At 36.9% G+C, this 27184-nt stretch overlaps 1 protein-coding gene and 1 long non-coding RNA gene across 13 annotated transcripts in view; one reads left to right on the top strand and one right to left on the bottom strand.

Moving 5' to 3' along the window:
• Positions 1-27184, bottom strand: part of LOC105678707 (rap guanine nucleotide exchange factor 2-like) — a 111040-nt gene that overhangs the window by 11990 nt on the left and 71866 nt on the right. For 7 of the 12 annotated variants that reach the window (XM_067349521.1, XM_067349527.1, XM_067349523.1 and 4 more), the window contains exons 2-8: positions 23118-23644; positions 19822-19897; positions 5598-5699; positions 1408-1620; positions 977-1329; positions 428-889; positions 38-330 (exon numbers count right to left, since the gene is read on the bottom strand). In XM_067349521.1, the coding sequence (XP_067205622.1) occupies positions 38-330; positions 428-889; positions 977-1329; positions 1408-1620; positions 5598-5699; positions 19822-19897; positions 23118-23428 (1810 nt within the window). In that variant the 5' untranslated portion in view covers positions 23429-23644. Of the gene's footprint in view, positions 1-37; positions 331-427; positions 890-976; positions 1330-1407; positions 1621-2625; positions 2970-5597; positions 5700-9134; positions 10408-11972; positions 12123-19821; positions 19898-23117; positions 23645-27184 lie in introns of those variants that run through there. The other 5 variants (XM_067349522.1, XM_067349528.1, XM_067349525.1 and 2 more) reach the window with 4 other exon arrangements.
• LOC136997969 (uncharacterized) lies at positions 25005-26185 on the top strand. The gene is made up of 2 exons (XR_010888520.1): positions 25005-25087; positions 25829-26185. It is a non-coding gene; the product is annotated as an uncharacterized lncRNA (long non-coding RNA).

Raw genomic sequence — 27184 nt, forward strand, 5'->3', positions numbered from 1 at the left:
CGTTGTTGTTGCTTGTTAGCTGACAAATTAGACTCACCAAGCAAGTTAGATTTTACGGTTATACTGAGATGTGTGGAAGCTCTCAGGATATCGAGAGCCTTCGCATGATTCACATGCTCGAAACTTTGGCCATTTACTTCTAAAATCTGGTCGCCCCTTTTTAAACCAACGTCTTCAGCCTTAGATCTCTTATCAACTTTCGAGATAAATATACCGAAACCTCTTTCAAATCCTCCTAAGATACTAAAATTCAGGACTTCGTCCCTGTTTGGCCTGGCTAATGTTACGTTCCGCGTTCTCGCTTTCGCCGCGCATGCAATATTTAATAACCTGAAATCGCAATTATACAAATGTATGTAGGATAATTATATTTATTAACAGGACGCAATGCTGTAGAGTTACTCCCTTCTAAAAAATCAAAATTTACCTTTGTTGTCCTAACATTTTTTCTCTTTCCAGTCCAGTTTCAAAGGCTTCCAAAAATTCCATCATTGCCGGATCAGTCTCGAAATCGGTAAAATGATTATTCACCCATAAGAGGACAACGCGAGCAACGCGATCACGCACTTGCGCTTGATCGAACCACTCCAGCAACTGACTTGCGACTAACAACGGGCTATCGATGAACGTTCGATGAGTCAATAAGAAATCCTCCACGTAAGTAGGATCCGTAATACTGTTTTCTTCAATAAGCTGTAACATCAAACGGTCCGGCGTTCCCCGAATCACCACGTGACCCCTTCGCGCAGCGCCATCCAAAGCCCCTCGTAGTTCAGTCACTAGGATCACCCTTCCGTTCTCTTCATGTCTCCTGGTATTCTCTTCGCCTTGATGCTGAATTCGAAAGTAATCCGCTTGTGTGACGCAAACAAATTGACAATCGTCGCACCTACAGAAAAAAAAGCCGCATTTTAATTTTCTTGTATCTCTTTAGATACAAAGCGTGATACGAAAGTAAAGAGAAAACATTACGAACTTTGTTCTCATAACTCCGCGATGTAACAGCCTCTCCATAGTAGGCAAGATACCGAAGCTATCTCCAAGGCCAAGTTGTTCAATTTCGCCATTGCTGTGCTCGATCTCGACAGCACCGTTAATCAACACGCTCCAACTGTCGAGCTCTTCACCGTCATTTAGGACCACCATACCGGCACGGTCGACCACCGCGAATACCATCACAGCGCATAGCGCTCTTCTAACAGCCAGAGTCATGTTTGTAAAAGCCTTCAATTGTTGCGTGAATTCTAAAAGTGTCTCGATGTCATCCTCCGTTCTCTCCACAGGGTCCTTCTCTAAACATTCTCGTACAGGATCGCGCACTGTTAAACTCTGAAACGTCATGATAATGAAAATTAGAATACACATAATGTGTCTCTAGAGAACAAGTAGGTAAACTATAATATTTACATCCATGCTTTCTGCAAGATCCTCTTCCTCATCACTGTCAACGATGGACTCCACAAGACCTGAGAGATCCACCTCGTCAGGATCCGCGTCTAATGAACTCTGTACAGACGTCATGGTGTCAGATCCACTATATGCTGAACTTGTGTCACTTGAATGGCTGCTTCTGTTTGATTTCTGATACAGCTCTGGCCGGCCTGTCAGGCCTTGTGAGAACTGCAAAGATAAATATTTTATCAGTACATATTATTTAGTGCTACTTTACAATTTTCTATAAGATTTACTTATGCAAATTTTTACTACAGTTTATGATAATCTATAAATAACTTTTATTCATACAAACTAAAAAAATTTTGTAACTTTTAAAAGTTTTGATAAATATATATTTGTATATTTTCCTATACTATAAATATAATATATATTTATATCAGTTATAAAATAAAAAATATTAATTTAAAGAATTGTTATATAAGCTACAATTCTCAATTAGAGGATTTGTCATAAGATCTATAATTGTAGTCTCTAAAATTAAATAAAATCTACATTTCTCTAAGATACTAAATAAATTCACATTAATGATAAAAGTTATTCGTAGAAACATGAAGAAAGTGAATAAAAATTGAGAAAACTGTGCTATAAAGATTATGATCTGCCATTTACACAAGCAGAAAGTAACATAGTAGCAATAATTCATTACTTTCTCCATCTAATTTATTCTTCCTGCGAACTATCAATTTAACAACTGCAATAACAATAAAAAAAACTAGTCCAACAATGATCCAAGAGGATTTATGAGGATTATCCTGACGCCATTCCTACATATCAACGTCAAAGACGACCTATGCCTACATCGCTCTAGGCGAAGAGCAAAAACATCATCGACGGCGTCGCTCGCTCGCTAGTAGCGCGCGGAATAGGAAATACCAGGAATGGGCGTGATTGGGACAGGCTCTAGGTTGGCCGTTAGGTTAGGTTAGGTCGCAGCGACATGACATCACGCACGCATGCACGCAGATAGCATCGGGCGCGGGTATGCTTCTCGTACGCGCGCACACATACATCCGCCACCCAAACAAAACACCACAACGACGCCTGTTGTCATGTCATCACGAGGGGCGGCTGTACGCCCCCGCACTCTTCAGAATGATTTTCCCGTCGAAACGGGCGTCCAAGAAACAGCCAAGGCCATTTTGAGCAACTCTGAGAGGAGAGGCCACTCACTTGGTACGCGCCGAACGCGTCCATCGTGCCGGTGGAATCCACGATACTCGTCGTTGTGTTTATCCTCTTCCTTAGCGAAGACAATCACAGCGGATCTGACGAATCGTACGCAATCCGTGTATCCACATTTTCCTACACGCCTCGTCTGGCCGTTTTTTTCTCTCACTGATAGCGTGCTGTACCGCGTGTGCAAGCGGATACGATGCGCGACGCGTCGCGACGTGACCCTCTTTGTACAACTTAACACGAAATTTGTGAAGCGTCCAAATGTCCGTCTGTCCGTTGTCGTCGCCGTCGTCACGACCGACCGTCAGCTTAGCGGACATGGGACTACCTCTCGTCCCACCGACACCCTCGCCGTGCTACCGCTGGCATTCTCTTCGAGAGCGCAGGGTGATCACGTGACCCAACGCGCCGAGAGCGGCTCCTCAGGCCCGTGTCAACGGGGGGGCGCACCACCGTGACCGGTGGGGAGGAGATGCCGGGCCACCTGTAGCTTCCGCGCGTGATGCTACATTTTTTGGAGCGAATACAAAGAGGACTCTTAATCTTTTATTCGAATTTATTCGTGAATTCACTTATGAATAATTCTGCAGTGATTAAAACTGCAGAATTAAATCTTATTCTTGACCAATCGACAGTGAAATGGAAGATTGACATAAAAAAATGTTAAATTGATCCTATATCGTATACACCGAATTAAATACAAATTATATACTTGCTTTTTTATATAATTATATTAGAATTTATTATGAAAAAATTATTCAATGTATGAAATTTATAATATTAGTGTATACTATTTAAATAAAAATTTTAATGTGTGATAAAAAAATTATAAATTCTAATATTATATAAAGAAATTTATTCATAAAAGAATCAGAGACTCAAAAGATGAATCATATGAAATAGAATTAATATACCAGTATATCAAAATTTAAGCATGCAGAAAAATTTAACAAAATTTTATATTCGTATAAAGATGTTGGCTAGATATTTAACGTTTCGGTTCATATAATAAAGATATTGGTTAAGATGTTAATTCTATTTCATTAGACCAAATGCATATCTTTTTCTATAAATATAATATATATTATAATTTCATAGTAGAACTAGAATAAATATAGAGGAAAATATATGCGATTCATATTTTTATCCTCAAAACCTCAATATTCATGAACAAACCGTTACACAAAGATAAAAGCTTGCGTCTTAACTGATTAATATAATACATAACATCATTGTTAAAATTGATTTCATCATAGTCTTCAGCGCACAAATAGAACTACTGCAAACAATGGTTAACAATAATGAAAAATATATGATAATTATCTGTGTAATTAGTTCAATAATGCTTATAATCGGTCATAGCTGTGTTGAGAGAAAAGGGTTGAATGCAATTTGCATATTGCTGGGAACGGAACTTTAAATAACGGTAACCGGTTGATTCGTGGGAGACAGTTACTTGATGGGATTTGGAAGAGATTTGATGATGAGTGCGATTATGAATAATTATGAATTTACTTTACGTGAAACTGCAACGGGATGAGAGATAATAGCTGTTAATGTGCAAGATCCCTCATGCTTGGATTTTTCAAAATAATATACAAATGTCACGTTATATTTATTCACCATTAATTCGTTAAACACTATCTTTATTCTAATAAAATAATAGAATTACTTGATATCACATATTACAAATTTTAAGATTACAATTAAATATTTTGAAATTAAAATCGCCAATAGTTAAGAACTAGAACGTTCAAGAAGTGAGAAGGAAAGTATAAAAATATTTAATATTCAAATTATATTTAATAAAAAAAAATATTTAATTAAATTTACGTTGAAAATCGTGATAAATGCTCAAGATGTAGATGTGCTCAATTCATTACAATCAAGGTGAGACATAGTAAAAATAACTAGGATTAAAAATACGATAACATCCGATACGTAATACTGCGTGTATACCCACGCGAATGTCAGCAGGAACAGCCAGCCGATGTAACGTCATAAGAAGATTGCAAAACACGCTCGAGAAACTGGTCGAGAAAGAGCACGCCAGTGCGCCTGCGATTAATATTTATCAACCCTCGCGATTAGTTAATCGCCATGCGGAACAATAAGCAAGCGGTGACGTAAATTGACGCCGATAATGACATCTAAATTGATCCTAAGAGACTTCTTTATTCAGAAAGTTATTGTCGAATAATAGTGTGAAATGCGCTTAAGGAGTCGACGGACGGTCGATCGAGTCGCACGGGAACGAAAAGGAGAGAACGAGAAGGGGAGAGACAGAGAAGAAGAGACGGGTAGATGAAGATAGACGCACAGGAGAGAGCATCGCTGCTGCTGGACCGCTCAAAGCATCCATCCAGCGACGGATAGTAACCGTTCAAAGGCCACTGGCCGACCCGACGGATGATTTATACGACCCGTTATGTCGTTCTACCCGCGTGTCTCACTTTTCCTTTTGTCTCGCGCGATACACTACTTTCCAAATTGCTTCGTCCATTCAGCTTCTTGCCCAGCGGAAGAACGATCGTGTACTCTGCCCTTATCGACGTCGAACTAATGTAATTCCGATTATCGGAACGATTGTATATATACGTCAATTGATATCGTTGGAGCTTTTATGTGCCACCTGGCACCGCTATCAATTTTGATGAGAAGATAATTGTAGAGTATCATACAAGATAAAAAGATCTTTTCCCGTTGCAGAAAGACTGCAAATGTTCATTATAATTCATCAAAGTCTAGATTTCTATAGAAATTCAGTATCCTCGTGTTTTTAAAAGAGATCGAAGAATATAAAAAATAATTGCAACTAAAAAGTGCACGAGAGAAAATAATTTTCTCTTCTATCGAAGAAGATGTTTTCGAACTCGAAGTGACATTTTTACTCTGATGGATAGGAAAAAATATTACATAAACAACCATAGTTACATAAAGAAGTAAAAAAATGAAGAGATAATTACCGTGTCATCGAAGACCAGGTTGACCTGACGATGGTCGGTTATGGGGTGGGGGTGCGGTGGTCGATGCATCCTTACTCCGCCATGAACTTCCGGGTAATCGATCTGTAAAAGACACAAAGTTTATAACAAGCCGATAAGTGAACTATAAATAATGTATTATATACATATAGGGCGTACAATTTATTGATCTTGGCCAGAGAACGATTATGCGCGTGTTCGTAATAAAATGTTTCAACGATCATCTCGAAAAATGATATTGATTTCAATTTTCAAGCTTGATATAGTTGAGTCTACGCTAACTCATCCATATAATTGAGACAGATAAATGTCATATATACGGGATATTCCAGAGCTATCGTTAGTACTTTTATCTGTCGACTTTATCAGTTTAAAGTCCGATCTTTATTAGCAAAAGTTTCATTGCAATTTATTTATATATATATATACACACAACTTTTTAATCTTTGGAGTATTAAACATCTTTATTACATCAAAGAACACCGCAATTAAAAAATAAGATTTAGTTATTTATTTTTACCTAAGACGTTATTATATCAATACCATTTTATTTTTAGTTAGCAAATCAAAATCGATTAAGATCGCTTTATTTTCGTTAAAACTGTTCCATCTTATAAATACAGACGACATTTAGAAACGACACTATCTGTTATCTTAAGTATTCATTATTTATTTATCTCACAGAATTCAAGTTTAGCTCATCGATAAGCTAAATCTTATTATTTTTGCATATACAATGTTATTTGTTAAAGACAATTTAGGACATCGTATAGAACGAAGAAGTACATAACGCAACTGCAGCACCCTAGCGCATACGCAGGTGACGCCACGTCAGATTAGATTATCAACGAGCAATAAGGGTCCGTAAAAGGAGATATGATCAGGCGTCTTACTGCGTAAAATTTACTCTTAATATAAATTGTAACGCGCTATTTTTCATCCAGTTATTCAACCCGTATACAATAATCAACGTAGAAATGTTCAGACACGTCGAATATCTAAATGATTCAATATTAACTATCTTATCCGACTTTCCTAACATAATTACGTTTCCAAAAAAAGACAGAAAAAGATCACCAGATGGTGATATTTAATCGAAGTTTAATATCCTAATTTTTTATTGATAATGTGATCAAGAATAAAAAGTAGATATTGATTAATTGTAAAATTATACCATAAGTAATATTAGGTCATTCAAAATTTCAGAAGACGATATGTATGAATTAATGTATGACGAAGATACACAGCAGATGGTAGCCGCTATAAATTTGAAAGTGGAATTAAGTGCGCAATGTAGAACCAATTTCGCTAACAAGGTTCCCAATACAAGTTGAATACCATGATAATATATATGCTCTGAGGTAAATATATTATTCACAAAGTAAAGCGAAGCAAATTTGATGGAGATAATTCAAAACGCACGTGTAAATAAAACGATTTTAATTGAAAAATCGTTTAAAATCGCATACCTCAACGTTTTCATTAATATATTTATCGAATTTCTCAAGAGAGGGAAATATTAATTATTGTTTTCATGATAATAAACTCCGCATGTTTCTTAATTAGAGAATCATTAATTTTATATTATAACGCTATTAAAAAGTCGTTATCTCAAGTTTTGAATAACAATGTCAGGTACATCAACTCTATGCTCTCGCTACGATTGTGCCTCTTTTTCGGCTGACATACATCGGCATTCGTTGCTGAACAGTGACGAAAAAAAAGGATGAAAGAGACAATGAGACGAGTGCGCTTCAGGCCGGAACTCGTAGGCCGGACTTCCGGTTGATACGCCAGTTATACGTCCCATTCATGGAACCGCTCCCTCGTGATGCGATTGTTAGAATGAATGTTTAGCCAATTTCGGGATGAAAGTTCAGTTTCTATCGGCGATCGATCGTGCAGCACGACGTTCCGATTTGGTATTTTGCGCGGTCGCATATGTTACCGCGACACAAAAAGGAGTTTGGCTGTTCATCGTGGCGTAGAAGAAATGACAAAGCGTTACTTGCAGATTTTTCAAACAATCGGTATTCTATCCACGCAGTCATTAAAACAGAATTGGAAACTAATTCTAAATTTACTTCGATATTCTGTTTAATTCTGTTTAATTCTAGTGACTAATTCTTATAATTCTTCGTAATTCTCTATAATTCTTAATTAATTCTAATAATTTTATTTCAACATCAAATTATTTTAATTAAACTTCTTACATTATATTTCATAAAAAATTATATTATTTAATAATGTCAATTGTCATTTTCAATTTTGAGATATCAGTGACAAAATTTTATCATTCTTTTTGTAGCTATAACAAAATAACATGTTGTACAATTACACTTTCTCCTTACTTAATCGTGTTTAATAAAAACATGCGTGACATTTCAGAATCAGCAATCGAAGGCAAAACACGATCGTGATGCAACGTATAAACAGACGATGCAGAATGTGCATAATTCTTGACATAACGGTTGAATTAAGTATTTCTCACATTAAGTATGAATACAACCCAATAGCGAATTATTCAGGCAAAAATGTTTAACGATACTTTTAAAATTCTACATCCAGGGCATGCTTTATCAGAAAAAATACGACTTTTATATCAGAATGTATATGCTTTCTCTTAACCATATCCGGTTCCTGAGTTAAGCCGATATCTTATCTCGTAACGTTTGGTAATTCCACAAAAATTAAACCATTATCCAAAATAAACTAACACATAAAGATATGAATTGATAAACTGTTCGTAAAAATTGTTAGCGCAACACAAATAATATAAAATTATTTTTTAATAATTACTTAAATACGATAGAATAGAGTAAAAAGTAATGTTTTTGGATGCAAAAATATTATTAGCTTTTATGATTATTAATTATCTTCACGAGCAGTTAACTGCGATCTCTCAAACAAAAATTACTCTCTCAATTGTACGCTCCCATTCATGCCATTCGCCATTCTCCTATATTGTGCGCCCAATCTCTGCGTGGGACTTCCGACCCGTGTGCGTGGGCGGTATGCATCCACATACGCGTGTACATCGGATGAGATAAAACGATCATAAAAAAATGCAAGTTTATCTCTTCATTCTTTACATTCTCGAGTATCAATGACCCCTTTTGATAATCGCTAGATATGATCACAAGATAATCAACTAAAAGGATACGCTATCGAGATCGATAATCAGAATTTTGTATAAAATTAAAGTGACAATTTCCGCAACACAGCACCGAAACAAAAATAAGACCAATAATTAATGAAAATCATTAATAAAGACAAAAATTCTATAATAATATAAGATTTAATTAATGTTTAATTCCAGGGTTATAACTCATAAATTTTGTTGGATATTTTTCATCAAAATTGAAGTGTTTTTTACTAGTGATTGGTGAAATTTCACGCACAGATATCTTTGTTTTTAAATGTCAAAGCCGAAGTTAATAAAAAGAATGATAAATTTGTATTGCACAATTTACTCGATTTAATGCGTAGATTTTTAAATACAATGGACTTCTTTTTTACCTCGGATGACACAATCGATAAAGTTCTGGGTGTACCAGGCCAGCTTCTGGACAACGAGCGTCCTTTCCGTCTTCTTACGACGACCCGAGGTCGTCCAGTCCTACTCGTGTGTTTCAACATCGTCGATAATTTAATCGTTTAATTACAAAACGCTCGATTTTACACTACTTCCACGTTGTTTCTTCATTGTCACTCATGAATCGAATGACAGATATCACATTTCAGTATATCAGCCACATGATCAATCATATGGTAGATTCAACTTTGTGCAATGTTTTGTTTTTAATAAAGCACGTTTTCACTGATAAGACACTTCTAAGAGACTTTGAGTCACGTAGAGCAAAGAAAAAAATACTGTGCTGTAAACAATAAAGAATATCTCGTACGAACTTAGCTGGTAAATTATGGCGAACGAACAGTGCGTGTTATGGTGCATTCATAATTAACTTAATGCTTTCATCTAATTGCAGCGATTCTATCGGTTCGTGTAGCGAGGACCTCGTAAACTTTGCAATCTCAAGGTTGACGTCAACAGCGTCGGCTTCCATAAAATTAACATAACTATCTTATTTAGAGCACGTTCGAGATTCTACACGCGTGCATGCTGCACATGTCCGTAACTCGCGCGGAGAACTGAATCGCTCACAATTCTTGAAGAGGGCCAAAGACCGAGCAGCTGGTCACGTGACTATGTGAACTCAGGAACGTAGAAAGTGTTATCATATGTCACGATGTATATTTTTCCACCGCCACACAAAATCTAGCGTGATATTGAAGGAATTAGAACTTGACACAAAATAACTTATGTAAATAAACGTATAAACAATTTAGTTTGATAAATTGAAATAGATATTGCTATTATAAAAAATTGGGAAGTACAATAATTAATTAATAAATGAATAAAATTACATTTAATGTATACAAAACATATAAATTATTCAATGTATAATAAAGAATTGATCTTTTTCTAGACAATATTTTTTATTATTTATAAAAAACCTCAAATTAAATTAGTGAATAATGAGAGTTTTTATTATTCTTGATTTTCAAGATGTTGATCTCATTTAATTAAAATATTATTTTACAGTAAAATTGATTTTGCGTCAGATGTTAAAAAAAAAAAAAAAAATCCTAATTGCCTTGAGGAGAAACTTCAAATGTCGCACATGTGTTAATGTAGAAAGTGACACTGTTTCTTCCTCGAAAGAATTTTAAAAAATGTAAAACTTATGTTAGTCTAGAATCTGAGACAAATCCCTAACAAAACAACAGGAGGTCCCTTAAAAGACCACTTTAAAGTTATTTTTTGGTTTATTACAAGTACTTCTCCTACTTAAGATAATACTCAGAAAAGTGCATCAAAATGCATTTTTATTATCCAAGAAATTAATTTATTATTATTAATAGCTTTAAAATATTAAATCTCAAAAAATAATTAAATTATAATTTACAAAAACTTTATTAAAATATTTGAGGTGTAATAAAATTATTTTGAATTGTAAAATCTTAAATTTCTACGTGTAATATAGTGTATAATTATTTTTAAATGCTACTAAATGAGAAAAATAGAACAATCTTATTGATCTTATTGATGACAAAACATTAAATGTAAGATTATTCATTGACCAATTTAAAACCGATAATATTTTTTATATACTACTACCCAATCGTTTTATAAGAATGTTATAAAAGTTACATGCAATTTAAAATTATGCGTAATACATTCGTGACAAATTTTGAAACCATAATTTGACAATATCGCGTATACATAAAGCTAAACGTTGAATAAGATGTAAATTACAGCATGGGCTGAGAAGAAACGCGTTGACGCGCATAAACTGTCTCTCCAAGTTGTGCGCTACGAGAAGTCTACATTACGGCGGCTGTACGCACACGGATGTACCGAGCTAAAAATTTCTCGCTGGGACCTCCACGAACGAGCAGCAACGCCGTATTCATACAGCGCGGCACGGCCTGTCTACTTTATTTTCGGTTCTTCCTGCGCTCTCCCGACACCATTGGCGTCATCCAGTAGTCCTAAAAACCGGGCGTGCAAGAAAGATTCGTGAAAACGCCAACAGAATTCGTCAACGAAAAACACATTGCCCGGTTGCCTATGGAGAAAGATAAAAATAGCATCGTCGTGTTCCGACCGAAAGCGAGGAAGAAATTTGCACAGTATGCGCAGAGTGACGAACGAATGGCAAATATCCTTTTTTTTTTTCACAGAGAAGAAACTGCCAAAATGTGCGATAAGTCGCCACGAGGCAAGAGATAGCAAAAATATTTTTTCCGGCGATAATGTACGGTTTGCAGCTGTGATAACCCGCAGATAGTAAGAAAGATTGAAAAAATATTTTCCACGAAATTGCCGGAGTACATAAAACCAACAGAAACAGACTCGTGTTTGAGAAATCGACGCCGAGACAGATAACGGGAGAAGATAACATGCAGATGTTTCCGCATAGAAATCGTATCGAACGAATCGCGATTTGAATTGTGATTACCTAAGTTGCTGAACAATTATCGTTTCGAAACTTCGTTATTATCCGCGTGTGTCCGCTCTTGTTAAATTATCGTTTCCATTCTCGCCTTCCGAGAAGCTATATACGTATTCACTGAAACACTATTAGAGACGGAACACTAAAGACTCTCACGCTACCGAAAACTGTTAAGTAATCGATAGGACGACGTCAAAGGGCTCTTCTCTTCCAAAGACTTCCAAAAAAAAAAATCATTTATGATCGATGACGCGATATCGAAAGATTCAGCACCTATTAAGGGATCCTTTGTAACTATGTCAGACAACTATCCCGAAACGAATCCTGCCATAATCACCTCCTCAAGTTCACACGGAATGCAACACATCTCTCTCTTTGACACGCTATTAATTATTGTAAAACACTTCGTTTACACTCCTACGCTAATCACACAATTAATCATTACTGTGTATTTCAATTAGTCAATGCGCCGCGTCTGAAAAACACGAACGTCAACTTTCAGCCGGACGCTCATCGACCACTCCGAACGAGGCACGAAAAGCGACTGGAGCCGCCGCTCATCCGCCACGATAAGCACGCTATCTTCTCCACGGATGTTCATTTTTTGTCGCGTGCATGAACACTTAATCATCACCGCAATCGCCATACGGGGGACAGTTCTATCTTCCATGCAACGAGGAATGTAGTGTCAACCGCTCGAGGGGAGATCGTCCGTGGCGTCCAATTTATGCACCCCCCTCAAAATGGATCGGTCGTGTCATTAATTTGCCAACGCGTGTTCATTTGCCGTAATTTATTATAAGTTGACACATTGCACAAGATTAAGCATATTTGCTCTCGTCGATAAATCCTTTTGGACTATAAATCCTTTGCGAATTAAGCCTCAAGAGTACGAGCTAATAAAATTTTATTCTTTATCTTTCAAATGGGTTTGGATTTAATTTGAATTTAAAAACACTACTTTTAAATATATTTGAAATAAAATTTACTATATAAAAGAGAGATAAAATGTAATATTATCATATCAAGGTCTGTCATAAAAATCAATGTCATTCTCGATTTCAGGAAAGGAAGAGGAAATGTTATATGTTAAGATAAGCCGCAAAATGGCGAAATTTATACCAGATGTTTCAAGATGTTAAGCAACATATCCCGCTACTCAATATACACGATATCCAAATATCCGTCATCGTCGTACATCGTCGTTATCGCGTCTTATCGCAACAATTAAAGACAACATTCTTACATCATATTATAAATAGTTACCGAAATTATCAGAGAACTTCGCTCGCACGTGATTCTATAGTACATATATATATATATATATCCACACACGTGTCCTACTACGAGGCATGAATGAAAAGTCGATCATACGATGCACACGCACGCACGTATGAGACGTAAGCATTCACACATATCCGCGCTTCGGGGAATCGATACAGACGCATCAGCCGCACAACTCGGCGCGACAAGCCGTCGTATCATGTGTCGCACCTTCGCCTACTCGCCTTCCGCCGCAGAATTACGCAGAGCAATCGCGATAATGTGTGGGCAATGTATAGTCGCGAGCTTAATCGTAACCTATAATCGGTGGACCGTACTGCGCTGGCATACCTGCGACTGCCGTGCTTCGCCAATACGCCTGAGAGCGTAGGTAGGTAAGCAGCGACAGGTTGCAGGTGCATCTAGCGGCGCTCGAGAAAAAGATCTAGGTCGAACGACTACGTCATATGCCACAGTTGACGACGGTTTGCTTTTATTGCTTCCCGAGATCTCGTATCGATCGTTCACAGATGGATACGCACGTATGTATCGTATGAATCAAAATAAATATGTACACAGGTCACATCGTTTCACCACACATTTAAGATTGTATAAATCAGCCAAAAGAAAAATAATATAATATAAAGGTATAAAATAATATAATATAAAAATAATATAAAGGAAAGAATTTTCAGGTCATCACATTGTATTACTTTTTCTTTTCACAGCGCGTTTGCATGAGATCTATTTCAGCACTTCCGGAAAATTATTCGTATTCCGTGAGCCGATTGAGTCGCACAATAAAATTACAAAACACATGAGCGCGAGAAATAATTCCATTACATTCGCGATTTAAAGAAGAATTAAAGGAAATTAAAGATGCGTTTCAATACTGAAAAGAGATAGCACATTTCCTGCGCCGGAAGTCTGCCGACTTGGAACGTGTGTTTAAAAGGGGCCAGGGAATACGATACTCGTAGACAGAGCGCAAACGAGTTCAAGGCGAACTGACAGTTCTGACTGTTCTGATTAATAAGGTTTCGTCGATAAGAAGATATTCGTTGTGTGCGTCGATTAGTCTCGAAATAAATCGATGTATTATCAATCGAATCAAATAACAAAAATAAACATAATAAATAATATAAATAAAAATTAATCAAATAATAAAAGAACTAAATATTAAAAAACTATAAAAAAATTATTTAAAAAATGGTGACAAAGTTTTTTTAATTGTGGCATCTGTTTTTCTCTTAAAAATTTCAAAGACAATTATATGCGTCATATTTACATCCCGATTAATGATTGCTGAATCTACATAAAAAAATGCAGAATCTACGTAAACTAAAAATCACATCAAATACACGACGTATCATGTAGTTAAAAATTTACATGGTGAAAATGCATCTCTCTTTGGAAGAAAGAAAGAACTCAAATCGCGCAGACGTCCGGCGAAATTTACAGGCGGGAAAAAAGAGAGGCGCGGCTCTCGTGGCGGCCTCGCATAAACGGGGAACGTGTTGTCTGGGCGAAGATTTATTTTCGGAGCGGATCTGGTCGCTTTCTTTCGCTCTTTCCGTTTTTCCATTCTGGCGAAACCGACGCGATGTTTCGCATTTTTTATCGCGTCCGAGAAAAATCCCGCGTGTTTCATTCGTTATCCTCGCACCGCGATTCCGAGAACTGTTAACCGTAACGGATCAAGATCATATACTTTACGATACAGCGGCTAATAAGCTGCCTTTATGTCGTTGGGTCATTATGTCAACCGGGCACGCTATTCAAATAGGTCGACGTTACAGGCGCCGCTTTGTCACCCTACTTGACATTTTCCGTCGCGCCCCCGCCCTTTCACAAGATATAAACTACATAGAAGAGCTAAGCTCTCTCTCTCTCTCTCTCTCTCTCTCTTATAATTTATAATTAAATTCTGGCTACTATAAACCACAAGTAGCTTTAGTATATACATTGGCTGCGGGAACGAATATTTAATTAAACAGACAAAATTACAAGCAAATAAATATTTATATGATCGCCATATTTTTATATTAAAAAAATGTATACTATTGATAGCTATAATAATATAATGTTTATCAGTATATGTAACAGAATGTCTGAAGACTGCAAGCAATGCGCTTAAATATGCAACGTGAAGTATTCCAGTTATTCTATAACAAACCCGCATATCTTTTGCAATAACGGTTGAAATGAACAATGTACAACATCAGAGCAGTATCTGGTATGGTAAAGTATGCCAAAAGGCAAGAAGGCACGAGGTCAGAGTTTATTCGGTACACCAAAGTATGCCATGGTAGTAAGTCAATCGCACTTTTTGTCAGATCTCAGCTTACAGCAAAAACCGATTATTAACACCGTCGCTATTCAGAATTTTGATTACATTACAAGAACAGAAAGCTAGAATGTCATATATTAGAAATTTCTAAAAAGTCTGAAGGAGTATATAAAGATTTACAAAGTAACTTGTATAAGAAGGCTGAATCACATGATTGCTTTCAAGCTCCATTTATCTAATATACTATATATAAATTTCTCATCTAATATATAAACATTACAAAGATTAGTCAGCTACATTTAATTCAAGATAATCGCGTTATGAATGTAGACTATAAAGAAAAACCTCATCCTCAAGATGGCGCCAAGTTAAAAGAGTCCAAAGATAAAACTGAAATCTGAGTAATATCAATGACGAGTCATAACCCCGATTTTATTTAACTTCCTGCGCGCTTGTAATGAATCCTTATCCAAAGACGCTTACGCATGACGGATGTGGCATCGTCCGCGATGTATTTTACGTAAATCCGCATGTTGAACATTCCACTTACGATACGCGAAAGTCTGTCATTGAATTAAAAAAAAGTGTACTCCGCAATCTGATATCGAAGCGATCTTGAAAATTGCACGAATTGCTCCCAGTTTGTATTACGTCGAATCCGGTTCGTCAACAGGCGACTCGGCAGACTTGCTCGCATCTCCGTTCGACGAGAAATAATTGTGCAACACAGAGATCGCAATTTGTATAATTGCATAATTAGGTGCACGAAGTGTGCTCGCGCGCGGAACGAACCGGCACGGAAATCGTAGCAGCAGCACAGCAATCGACGTAATTAATTTTTTTCTTTACTTTTCCCTATTACTGTGTCAACGCGCGAACGCCCAGGATGCGTTTCCATCGTTTCCGCGAGATGCTAGCTAGCAGTCTAGCGATAGTTGATACGGTAAAGTAGGAGGAACGTGATCGGGAAGAGAGAAATGTCTGCAGAGCGGATTATTTGCGGCGCAGTGGTATTATAGCTACAACTTGTTGGTCTCCGGAGCGAAGTTTCGCTATTTGTTCGTTCAGAATACGGTAGCCGTAATGATCGATTCGACTCCGGTTATCGGTTTTCCCATGGAAATTGGCCTGCGCGCGTACTTTTCCGTGTAAATAGGAAGTTTCCCTTTGAGGGATAACTTTCCTTTCACATGAAAAAGGATATCGTCATATTGAAAGTTTCTGCCGTCTCTCGAATGTGATTGACGATTTACTTGCTCGGTATACGCAGCGGATAAACACCGATCAACGAATTTGTTTCAATTATTGTTTCCGATAACGACAATCTCGTACAGTTTCTCCTACACATAAACATACAATTTGCAAACGTCGCGTTGGTCATCGGCGCATTCATAGCTTTGACGAAGATGTTCTTTTTTTTTATATTTCACAAATATTCATGGCGTAATTGGAATTTTTATCCATTACATGAAAATCTCGTTCTATCTCTCTAAACCAGAAAAAAACCGATAAATACTAATAAAATCAAAATATAGTGCTAAATTTATCGACCTATCTTTTTTTACTATCCGTATATTTTTTGAAATTTATAGCAAAATTCTCCGTGAAAATTTTATAAGAAACTATATAGTACGTATATACGTACGATATGAATAATAAGATTCAATCGATGATCGAGTTCCACAGCGAATAAAGACGATTTATCCTTCATGAGCGCGGCGTCGAGCGTCGACGTGCTTCGAAAGACGTCTGATGTGTTGTTTGTCACTGGCGATAAGCTTCTTGAAAATTGCACGCACCAACGATGCATCGAAGTATAGAACGCAAACGCATATTCGGTTACGCAATTAATGCCCGCATCCTGAGCAATACGACACCGCGCGTTTATGTTCTAAGCAACACGTCCCACAAGTATATCGTTTCCTTAACCGTATTATTAGTAAGTAACTCTTGTTTATCGCGTACAAAATTAGGAATTAAATTAAAGTGAAAAACACGTCTTTATTTCCTATTTATTTCATTGAAATTGAAAAACGAAATTTACCTCTGAGTCTGCAAATCTCCTCCTCTAATACTCCTCTAATACTAAAAAATAGTAGTGGATTCCGCGGTAATGATTACTCTTCATTCGAAGCGTCGAGATCAGTAATGCAGCGCGGCACAATAAGCTTTCGGATGGCGCATATGAGTAAGGCGACAGAGATAAAGTGCTACGATGCCATGGGAGGAAGGTTAAAGGTCAGACGTCCAATTCACATATCAGGTCACAGAGACGCCTGAGGGCGCACGTGAACTCGCGTGTACCATCCTGCCTGGATGCTATCAATATTTTCCCGACGTTGCGTCGAAGGAAATTCCACTCATCAACAAATGTGCGATCAGAATCTGCTACAATCGATAAATGTTCCTTGTCCTCGTGATAAAAATTGCCGTCGATATTTTACATCTCGCGTAAACATGTGGAAAAATTAAATAAATCGGGTCAAAAGTCATCCATAGTTCATATTTTTAGAAATACGATTGATTCGAGCGGACTATTTTGTGAGTTTTTCAGCTAGCTCGAATGTGTGTTGCGAGAACGATAACGTAAAAGGTAAACTGCATTATTGAATCCTACAGCAAATCACATTGTTTCCCAATTGTATAAAAAAAATATTGATTATTCAGTGGAAAAAGTTGTGTTGTTCGCGAAGAATCCACACGTTGGCGGGAGGTGAATTAATTCTATAATTAACGTTTCGAAATAACAGATTGTGCAAATGAGTGTGGGTTGTGTGCGAAATTTCAAAGTTTAATATGAGCAAAAACAACGTGCCTGGTTATTACGACTGATAATCATTGGTAAACCGTTTCGCAAAATTAGGTATAGAACGTGTCGTTTAATACAAAACCTGGATTAGTTTCTACGCAAGTAATCCGGGCGCGTAATTGAAAATCGAATCTGCTAGATATGGAATGTAGGACTATATCCAATGTACTATAACATTTGCGCCTTTTTATTGCAGCCCACACAAATCAGAAAATATATTTAATAGTGTCAAAATATTTTTTTACGGAAATATATTTAATAGTGTCAAGCAAAAATATTTTTTACGAAATTTCCAAATAAATATGAAATCACAATTAAAATAAAAGATGAGAAAGTGTATTTTAAATGTAAAACTGTAATTTTGAAAATTGTATTATGCTAAAAGACTACTTTTTTTATAAATATTATTTGCTATAATTAAATTTTGGTAAAAAAACTATATAAATAAAAAAAATTATGTACAAAAAATATGTTTCAAATTCTGCGCAAATTTAGAATATGTTTTAATTATCATTTAGTATTATCATCATTATCGTGCGGTTTAATCGACTATCAGCAAGTAGTGTCATGCTATTTGTTGGTAAAGCAGTCGCTAGAGTGCCGTTACAGATGGCAGCTCGAATCAGAAACTTAATTTTCTGTCCACGATTTAATTAGCAGCGTAAACCAGAAATTCTAACCACTTCATGCGCTCGAATAAAATTTACCTGGAATATCAGAATAATTTTATACAGCTCTACAATTATTGCAGCAACTACAAATGTAATTAAATTTAGATATGTGAATAATCATCGTTTCATCAAATGCTCTCGTATGGTCTGAAAAATATTCCATTATTGCATAAGAAAATTCCACTATATATATTACTGTTGCATTCCTTTCGTCTTCCGCAGAAAAAATGTAATAACGTGTATTATTCATTTATTATCCGCTTTTAATTTATTCTCTTCAGACTTTAAAATATAATGTATTATATATTTCAAAGAATTTATATATAAAAAACAAAAGATATTTTTTTAAATAAAAGTTAAAATTCATGAAAATAATAGTTTGTTGAAAAGAACATTGTATAAGAAATAAATTACAGAATATGAAAGATTCATTCAAACTGAATTCAAACTGAATTCAAACTTAATCTCGATTAGCATTGTTTCATTATGCGAAATATCTAAAAACATTTATAAACACAAGTTCAATAAATTAACTAAGACCAAAGTTACAATATCGATCGTTGTGAAAATTCCACAGCTATTTTAAGGTTCGAAATTTGCGATCGATACAATGCTTATTGAAAGGTTTGGAATCATTAGTCTCGCATGTCTAAAAGTTTGCCCTAATTTTAGCACGTAGGCAATCGAACGCCACTGAAAACGAAATAAAACGAGCTAACTACAGAAGCGTGAGACGAGGGATTCCAAAACTCAACCTGAGCATAATGCGAGAGAGAAACTATTGATTAACTGTCTACCACGCTGCGTCTCGCAAGCGTCCGGAGCGCATTGTCTTTTCGCTGCGTGATATCACCGCTTACGCCGCGTAGTTCGCAGGCGTACATTCGGAAAATATGTAAATGCTTGCCGCAACTGTTTCGAATATTAAGGTAAACCAACGAAAAAATATACTATTCGCTCAGTTTTAATTTTGTTTTAAATAATTTTAATGCACAAAAATGCATAGATCAAACTTTTTAGTAATACTAAATAAATAAAGCATTCCTATATAACTAAACTTTCTCTTGAAAAAATATTTAAAAAATAACCGCATTCTCTTCTCTACCATGTTTCTTATACTATTTTACTTAATATAAAGCAAAAATCTACTTACGACAATCATCTCGGAGGGCTCGAGGACGAAACATTCGTTGGGTCTTCTGGCACTGCCACCCGTCCGCTTCCCGAAGCTGAAACAGAAATAACCGAACATTTTTCGATTAAAAAAAATCGATCTCATTATGTAAATATTATACATTTATATTAAAAATGTCTTAATTGTGTACAAATATCAGTTTCCGCATCAAAATTTATTTAGTGAATCTACAAGCAAAGCTTTAATTTTTTTCATTAAAATAATTAAATATACACATATTTTTGTTGACTAATAAGATAACATATTATGAGAATCTTAAAGAGAAAATGAAATGTGTTCGCTAGAGTGTAAGACCAGCAGCATTTTGTCAAGAACCAGAAACCCTCTCTGGCTTCTTCAGAGTATCGTATATCAGATGGAAACAAAAAGAGTGCTTCCAAAATGTGATTCATCAAACCAACCCCTCAATTTCGTATCGTCTCGAATCGAACGACGATACGAGTATGTGTTCGCACGTTCGTGTAAATAGGTATTATTTCGTGGCTGCGCCCCTCGCATTAACTTCTACGACCAATATTTGCTGCTAAGCCATCGAGACAGATGTTTCCCATTGTCGAAAAAGGCACTTTTCAAATTAGCCATAAAAGCGCAACGGTTCCGCCGATTTTCGACGAAATAGGAAAATCTCCTGCGGTTATACGAGATGGGGACGTTGAAATTTGATTGACCAAATCGATATCGTTTTTCCCAATAGAGAGTAGTGTAATATTGAACCTTTCAGATCGCAGAACATCTTTACGCCATGGAGAAATAAGAAATAAAATCTCTAATTAAATTATCAGTTGTTGTTAAAAATTATAAAAGATAAAACTAGATGTAGTAATTTAAAAAATAAAGTAAAACATTAATTTTCTATTCGATTGATATAAAAATGCTCAGAAAAATAAAATAATAATTACAAGTTACAAGTTACAATTACTTCTTTAAACAAAATCACTTGTCTCCGTCTATTTTTATTTTTCCATGCGGGTATCGTTCACCACGGAAAATCCTCGATTTAACGGTGACGACCGTGAATCGAATGTCGATGCTCGACCGACCGAGAATCGGAAAAGCGAGACGGCAGATAGAGGAAAGAAGGAAAGAGAGGTTGCAGAAGGCCGTAAGGTTGTTGAAGGCTGTTGACCCGCGTGTTATCCCGCTCCTCCCTCGACTTATACACACAAGTGAAGCCGCGATGCGTAACGTACGCGTAATGCATGCGTAACGCATCTCGCTCGTCTCGCCTGTGTGCGTGCGTACACCGCAGAAAATTGAATTCGACGTGGATGACGCGTCTCGGCTTCTCCATCTCTCAACCTTATTACGAGTTAACCCTATAAACGTCGCGCTGCACTTTTCGTTTTCTCAGGATTAAAATTATTGCGTTAGACATACGTAGGTTTTTTCCACACATCGATATTTCTACCTCTGCTTAGAAAGAATGGTTAATCTCAGAGAAAATGTTCAACGGACCAGTTTTGTTGATAATTACGTCCTTATTATCCGATCAACTAGATGAGATGACTTTAGTAAATTATTCGGAAACTAAAGTAAAATTAAATTACGTGAAATTGAACAAAATATTTTTAATCAGTTCTAATTTTATAATCTTGTTAATATTCTGAAAACAATCTGCCGATTAATTTTGTTAAATTTATTTCTCCAAACTTTTAAACTGTTATTTCATCAGTTGAATATTCAGTTAAACGATCGACAAATATGAAAAAAAAAAATCTTGATAAATTCTTTTTTTAATTATTCTTAACAATTTTTATAAATATTTATAAAAGAAATAAATGTTACATAGAATGCAGATTTCGGCAAAGCGATACGATTGGAAATACAACTGTAGACAATCTGTGTATCCTATGTGCATTACAATTGTAGTTGAAAAAAGCAGTAAGCGTAGTAACTGAATACAGAGAGAAAGCGAAATTTAACAGAGGCATGGATATTTCCAGCAGTTTTGCAAGCGATTCACTGTACACCTTTAACATGCTTCCGCCAACGTTCACAACGGAAGCAATCAAAGCGCGCCGCGCGCATCGCATCGGGTGTCGCGCACGCTTTATTCCACACATCGCGGCGTGTGGAACTCTGGTGCAAACTTTTGTCCGCCCGTGTCTTTCTGTTCCCATTTCCCGAAATACACCCGGACAGTACGCTCGTTATAATTCGCTCCGGTCTTAACAGGGACCAACGGCGTAACCGGCGGTCTCATTGTCACTCTACCTCGCATGCCTCACTCCTCATTTTTCTCACTCTCATCCTGTTGACGTCTATTTTGCGAAATTATCTCTACTATTTCATGACACTGAGCCACGTGAATCCACTCAGCGTAATGAAATATTTCTATGACGCCGTTAGAGCTATTATCTTTTCTATTATCCTTCCTTTTTAATCTTATTTACCGCGCTATTAGGCTCCCCTTTCACGCAGCGGAGAGCGCGAAATTGTCCATCGAGGACTTCCGCTGGATGACAAGTTGAACCTTTTTTTGTGTCCGTGACGACAGTGATCCAGACTCATCGTAAAATATTTTAAGTAAAAACGGAAGCGATTACAAAAAATATTTAGACCATTTTGTGTAAAACAATCGTAACAAAAACATATATAAAAGTTGGACTTTAATTCTAGATAAAGTACGCATATTTCTGTAAAAATCAATGAATAAACAATATAAAGAAAAATAATATTAAAGTAAAATTAGGTTATCAGGCCTTCTTGTCGATATTATCGTTTTGTACAAAGTAAGATTATCTCTCTTCCTTTTCACATAAAAGAATTAAAAAATTTATTATCTATCCTTCACGATACCAGACCGAGCTTGTGGTTTGAACTACTTACTTATCAACTTGCAAGATTGAAAACAACAGGTGATTCAGACCTAATACTCGAGTAAAACGTAGATAACTTGTAATCGCAAAGATAATAAGATTTGGATAAATAACTAAAAAGATTAAATTAAACTGTTTTTACGACTCATTACGACTGATATGTCAATAATTAAAAGTATATCAATTAGTAAAAAAATCCACTTTATGTAATACGTAAAATATATCAATTTCATCGTATGTACAAAAACCTAATTGCAATTAGCAAATATTTCTTTCATTAAATTAATGGACATTCAAGAGAAACGATAAAAATGGATAATTATTCTCTCGCCAAACACACACACATACATACACAGTAATTATGATACAAAGATAACAAACAATTCTCGCAATCAACAACAGTAATTTCCTCAACATGATCCTGCAAGGACTCACCACACGGAAAATCTCCTCCTGGGAAACGCAGGCGGCGGCGGTGGTTGAGCTCGGTGAGTCCGGTCGACGGACTCGCTCCTAAGGGCTTGTACTGCTTTAGGCACGGCCCTGAAGGGCTCCTGACAGGCTTTCGTGATCATACCACCGTTCCCGACGCCATCGTTGAAATTATTTGTGCCTCCGCCACCGCCACCGCCGCCACCGCTGCCACCGTGAAAGCTGTTCCATCTCCTCACGGGGCCCCTGCCGGCGCCGTGATAGCCGCCATTATGGCCACCTGGACCGCGTAGCTGGCTGGTATGCTTGTGCATCCTCTCTCGACGATCTTCTCAATGATTCCTACGCCACCCGGATGCGGATTCGTCCATCGTATGCGTCATAGTCGTACGCGTTCGTGCGGATCGACTACATTTTCGACGCTCCGTTCACCGTCTTCTTCCCTTCAGCCGCGCAACTTTGCGAGTATCAAACGCGCGGCGAGAATCGAAAGGACTTCTGTCCTCAAGGCTGATTATTCTTTGGCAGTTCTATAAGTAGGGTTCTAAAGTAAATTGATTTTCTTAGGTTTCCGTTCGGATTCGATGATTGCGAATCGGCCTCTGATCGTTGATTTAAAAGACAAAACTCGTCGCGTCGCGTCGCATTAAAATACTGAATCATTGCGTTCGATAAATTTGTCAATGTGAAAAAGGGTCTATGATAAATCTTTTCCTTTCTGTATAGGTTTCTATACGCATCCTACATTTTAAAAGATGTAAAACAAAATATAATAAAAAGCATAGAGAAACGTCGCAAAAAGAATCACGTCTTGTATAAAGGACGAACAATTCTCGCAATAATAAAAAAGAAATACAGCATCATAATTCTTCCTATAGAAACACGTGATATTTGGACCATGCGCCAAGTTGGCGACGGGGTCGAATGGAGTCAAGTGATTCTCAGTAGCTCTTTTGTGGCTCTCATACTTTTATTACATGACTTATGGGATCTCGACTTGATCGAACGAGCACGTCTAATGGAGAATAACGACATCGTGGTCTCATCTTTCGTTTCTTTCGAGCGAGACCTTATCAAATCAGTACGTTTGCACGATAGCGCGATAAGGGCTTTTATACTAGCGATAAAATTTTAGTATAAAGGGAATAGAGTGTCGCGCAGACACAACGAGCCACGGGGTATCGTATCATGATGCGATAAGCGCGATGCGCCTCCTTTCTCAAATTTCAGAAACATCAGAAGTAATATTAGAATTTATTATTGGAACATTATAAAAATGATTCGTCTATTTTTCTCCCTTTGTTATTATTATTGGAAATTGCAAGATGTTTATTCAATGTTTCTATATTTTTTTATACTTATGTTGCCGTTCAACATAATTGCATATGATTTATTAAATAGTTTTCCAGAGTTTCAAAGAAAGTTCGTAAGGAACAAAGAAAAATTCAAAAGAAATGTAATATTTCAAATATTTCTTTGTTCACATTAAAGTTATAAGAAGGAAACAATTACATAATTATTTTCAGATGGATAAAATACTCGGTGCTGTTTACAAATGATGACGTATCGTAGAGCAAAAGGCAAGACCACTTAATTCTTTTACTCTCGTGTTTTTGCTGCACCCTCTGCGGTTCACGCTTTTTACACTCTGTTTTCCTACAACTCGACGCGCGCGTACCACTCAAGCCATCATTACTCATCTGACAATCCGCCGAGGGCCGCACCCCAACGACGATTTGTCACGATCAGTCAATAAGAATCGACGAGCTCTTCTGTCCAATAAAGAAGTTCGAATGATACGCAACAAACGCGGCACTTTTTACGCCGTCTTGACGTTGTGATTCTTTTTTCGTAATTTCGCAGCGGTTTGCCGACGTGTCGTATCCGTGGGAAAATCTCTGCGCAGTAGCATGCAATCCAGTGCACAAGAAGCCGCGGCGGAAGAATGAGTTCGAGGATGCAGGAGAGTATAGGTAAGCCTTCTCGGCTAGGCATAGAAATTCAGCGAGCTTGCAGAAGCTCTTAAACACGCTCGAGAAGCGGCTCGTTTTCTCTTCACATCAATTGTAAAGGGCGCGAAGGGAATTGGGATAATCACGCGCTTTTTCAACAGCAGACTAGAGCTCAGTGATTAAATTGCATTGCAACACAACGTGGATCTAATGCTAGCATTAAACTAACAAGAATTAAAATTAAAAAAAAAACTAATAAAAGAGACTTAAAAATCGAATCAAAGTTGTCAATTAAAAAAAATTTATGTCAATGTAATATTCTTCTAAAACTACTTTATCCACGCCAACGGAAATAAAACTGTGCGAATGGACTTCGTGCGAAATTGCGACGTGAATTATTGCGTTAATGGCTCAGCGTAGACAAACGCGCTTCATGTCGCTCGTTTTCTAGCGTCTCGACGGGAAATAAGGACAAGTAAATATCCGGTTTTACTACCTACTTGACGCTTTACGTACACCTCCGTGCGAAGATCTATATCGGTCGAATGTTTCATTTTTTTTTTTTTTTTTTATGCAAAATTGAAACAGCTTATGCGCTCGACCGCGAACAGTATTCGAGAATGTTAAAAAAATTCAATCATATCGCACAATATTGACACAAAAGTTGGGTAAAAATATATCAGAAAGCTGAAATTAATCGATTGCACGAATAACAGTATTACGGTGTAAAATTTAATTATTGTGTGTAATTATTCTTCGAAGGAATAATACAACTGAAGTGGCCGTACTGTGAAAATATACGGACTGTAGAAAAGCACATCTACTTTTATAACATTGGAGATCAATACAAGTCGAGAGAGTCGAGAGAGAAACGGGAAACTCGAGGTGAATAAGGATCGCGTGAAAATAATCGACGAAGATGGGGCAATTAAGGGGCAACGAGAGGAGGCAGAAAGAATTTCCATTTCCAGCGGAATACGCGGACCGTGTCTTCCGGTACAATGATCCCACAGCGAATATTAGTTATAACATCCAATGCTACATGATTTTTGCCCCGCTGTCATAAATGAAAATGCGACTATAATTTTATTTTTATGAAAATAAATTTTGTAAAATAAATTTTGTCCATTGCTTTCCCTGAAAATTTACATTAGAATAAAACTAATTTACAGACAGTCATTTTAATAAATAGCGAATTCAAAACTGAATATGTTTATTGTCTCGCTTCATTAATAAATTTAATATAATAGACTTCTACTTTCTTTCGCTTATATAAAAAATTCTCATCCACATTATCCTTTTATGTAGCTCTACTAATTAGATATAACAACTTCCCCTTTTTTAATTAAGTATGAAATATATTAATCAGAGTTTATGTAATGTAATGTTCAAATAAAATGAATACAGAAATAGGGAGAGAGAGAGAGAGAGAGAGAGAGAGAGAGAGAGAGAAAGAGAGAGAAAATCGGCAAATGTAATCAAGGTTTAATTAATATTTATTACTGACCTAAATAAATATGCGCGGTTTAAATTCGTGATGATTCCGTCGGCTTTGCCAGCGTGCCAAAATATCATACATTCTCAAATACGCGCAAATCCTCGAATCTAAAGTCATTCGCGGGATGTAATAATTATTTCTCGACGGCTGACTGAGCGATTACCAAACCCAATGTGCTAAAAAACAATCGGCCGTGGCCATTGTTGACGACAATGGCGGATAGCCTTTCGACGACAATGCCAGGCACTGTGTAACAAAAGAGCCGCGAGATCGGAGAAAACGGTAATAGTAGGCGAGCGCCGCGGAAGAAAAGGACGGGAGGAAACGGGAAGAGATGAAGCGAGACGGAGGAAAGTCGGCAGAAGAGAAGATCCTTGCCATACAAGGACGACAGGAGACTCGCCATTGTTGCTGCGTGCCCTAATCCCAGCGATCCGCGCCGCGAGTCTCTCACCACGCTTTTGCTAACGAGCACTATTCCCATAAGTCTGCCACTGACGTCGCTCCCTGTACCTGTTCCTCGACTCGGGTGAACGTTTGTCGATGCTCGTTAAGTGCATAGCTTCTCGTTTCAATCGATGTTTACTGCTGCTGTTCGTGTGGATCTTGAACGCAGCGAC

This window comes from Linepithema humile, chromosome 2 (genome assembly GCF_040581485.1).
Source record: "Linepithema humile isolate Giens D197 chromosome 2, Lhum_UNIL_v1.0, whole genome shotgun sequence".
Taxonomy (NCBI): Eukaryota; Metazoa; Arthropoda; class Insecta; order Hymenoptera; family Formicidae; genus Linepithema; species Linepithema humile.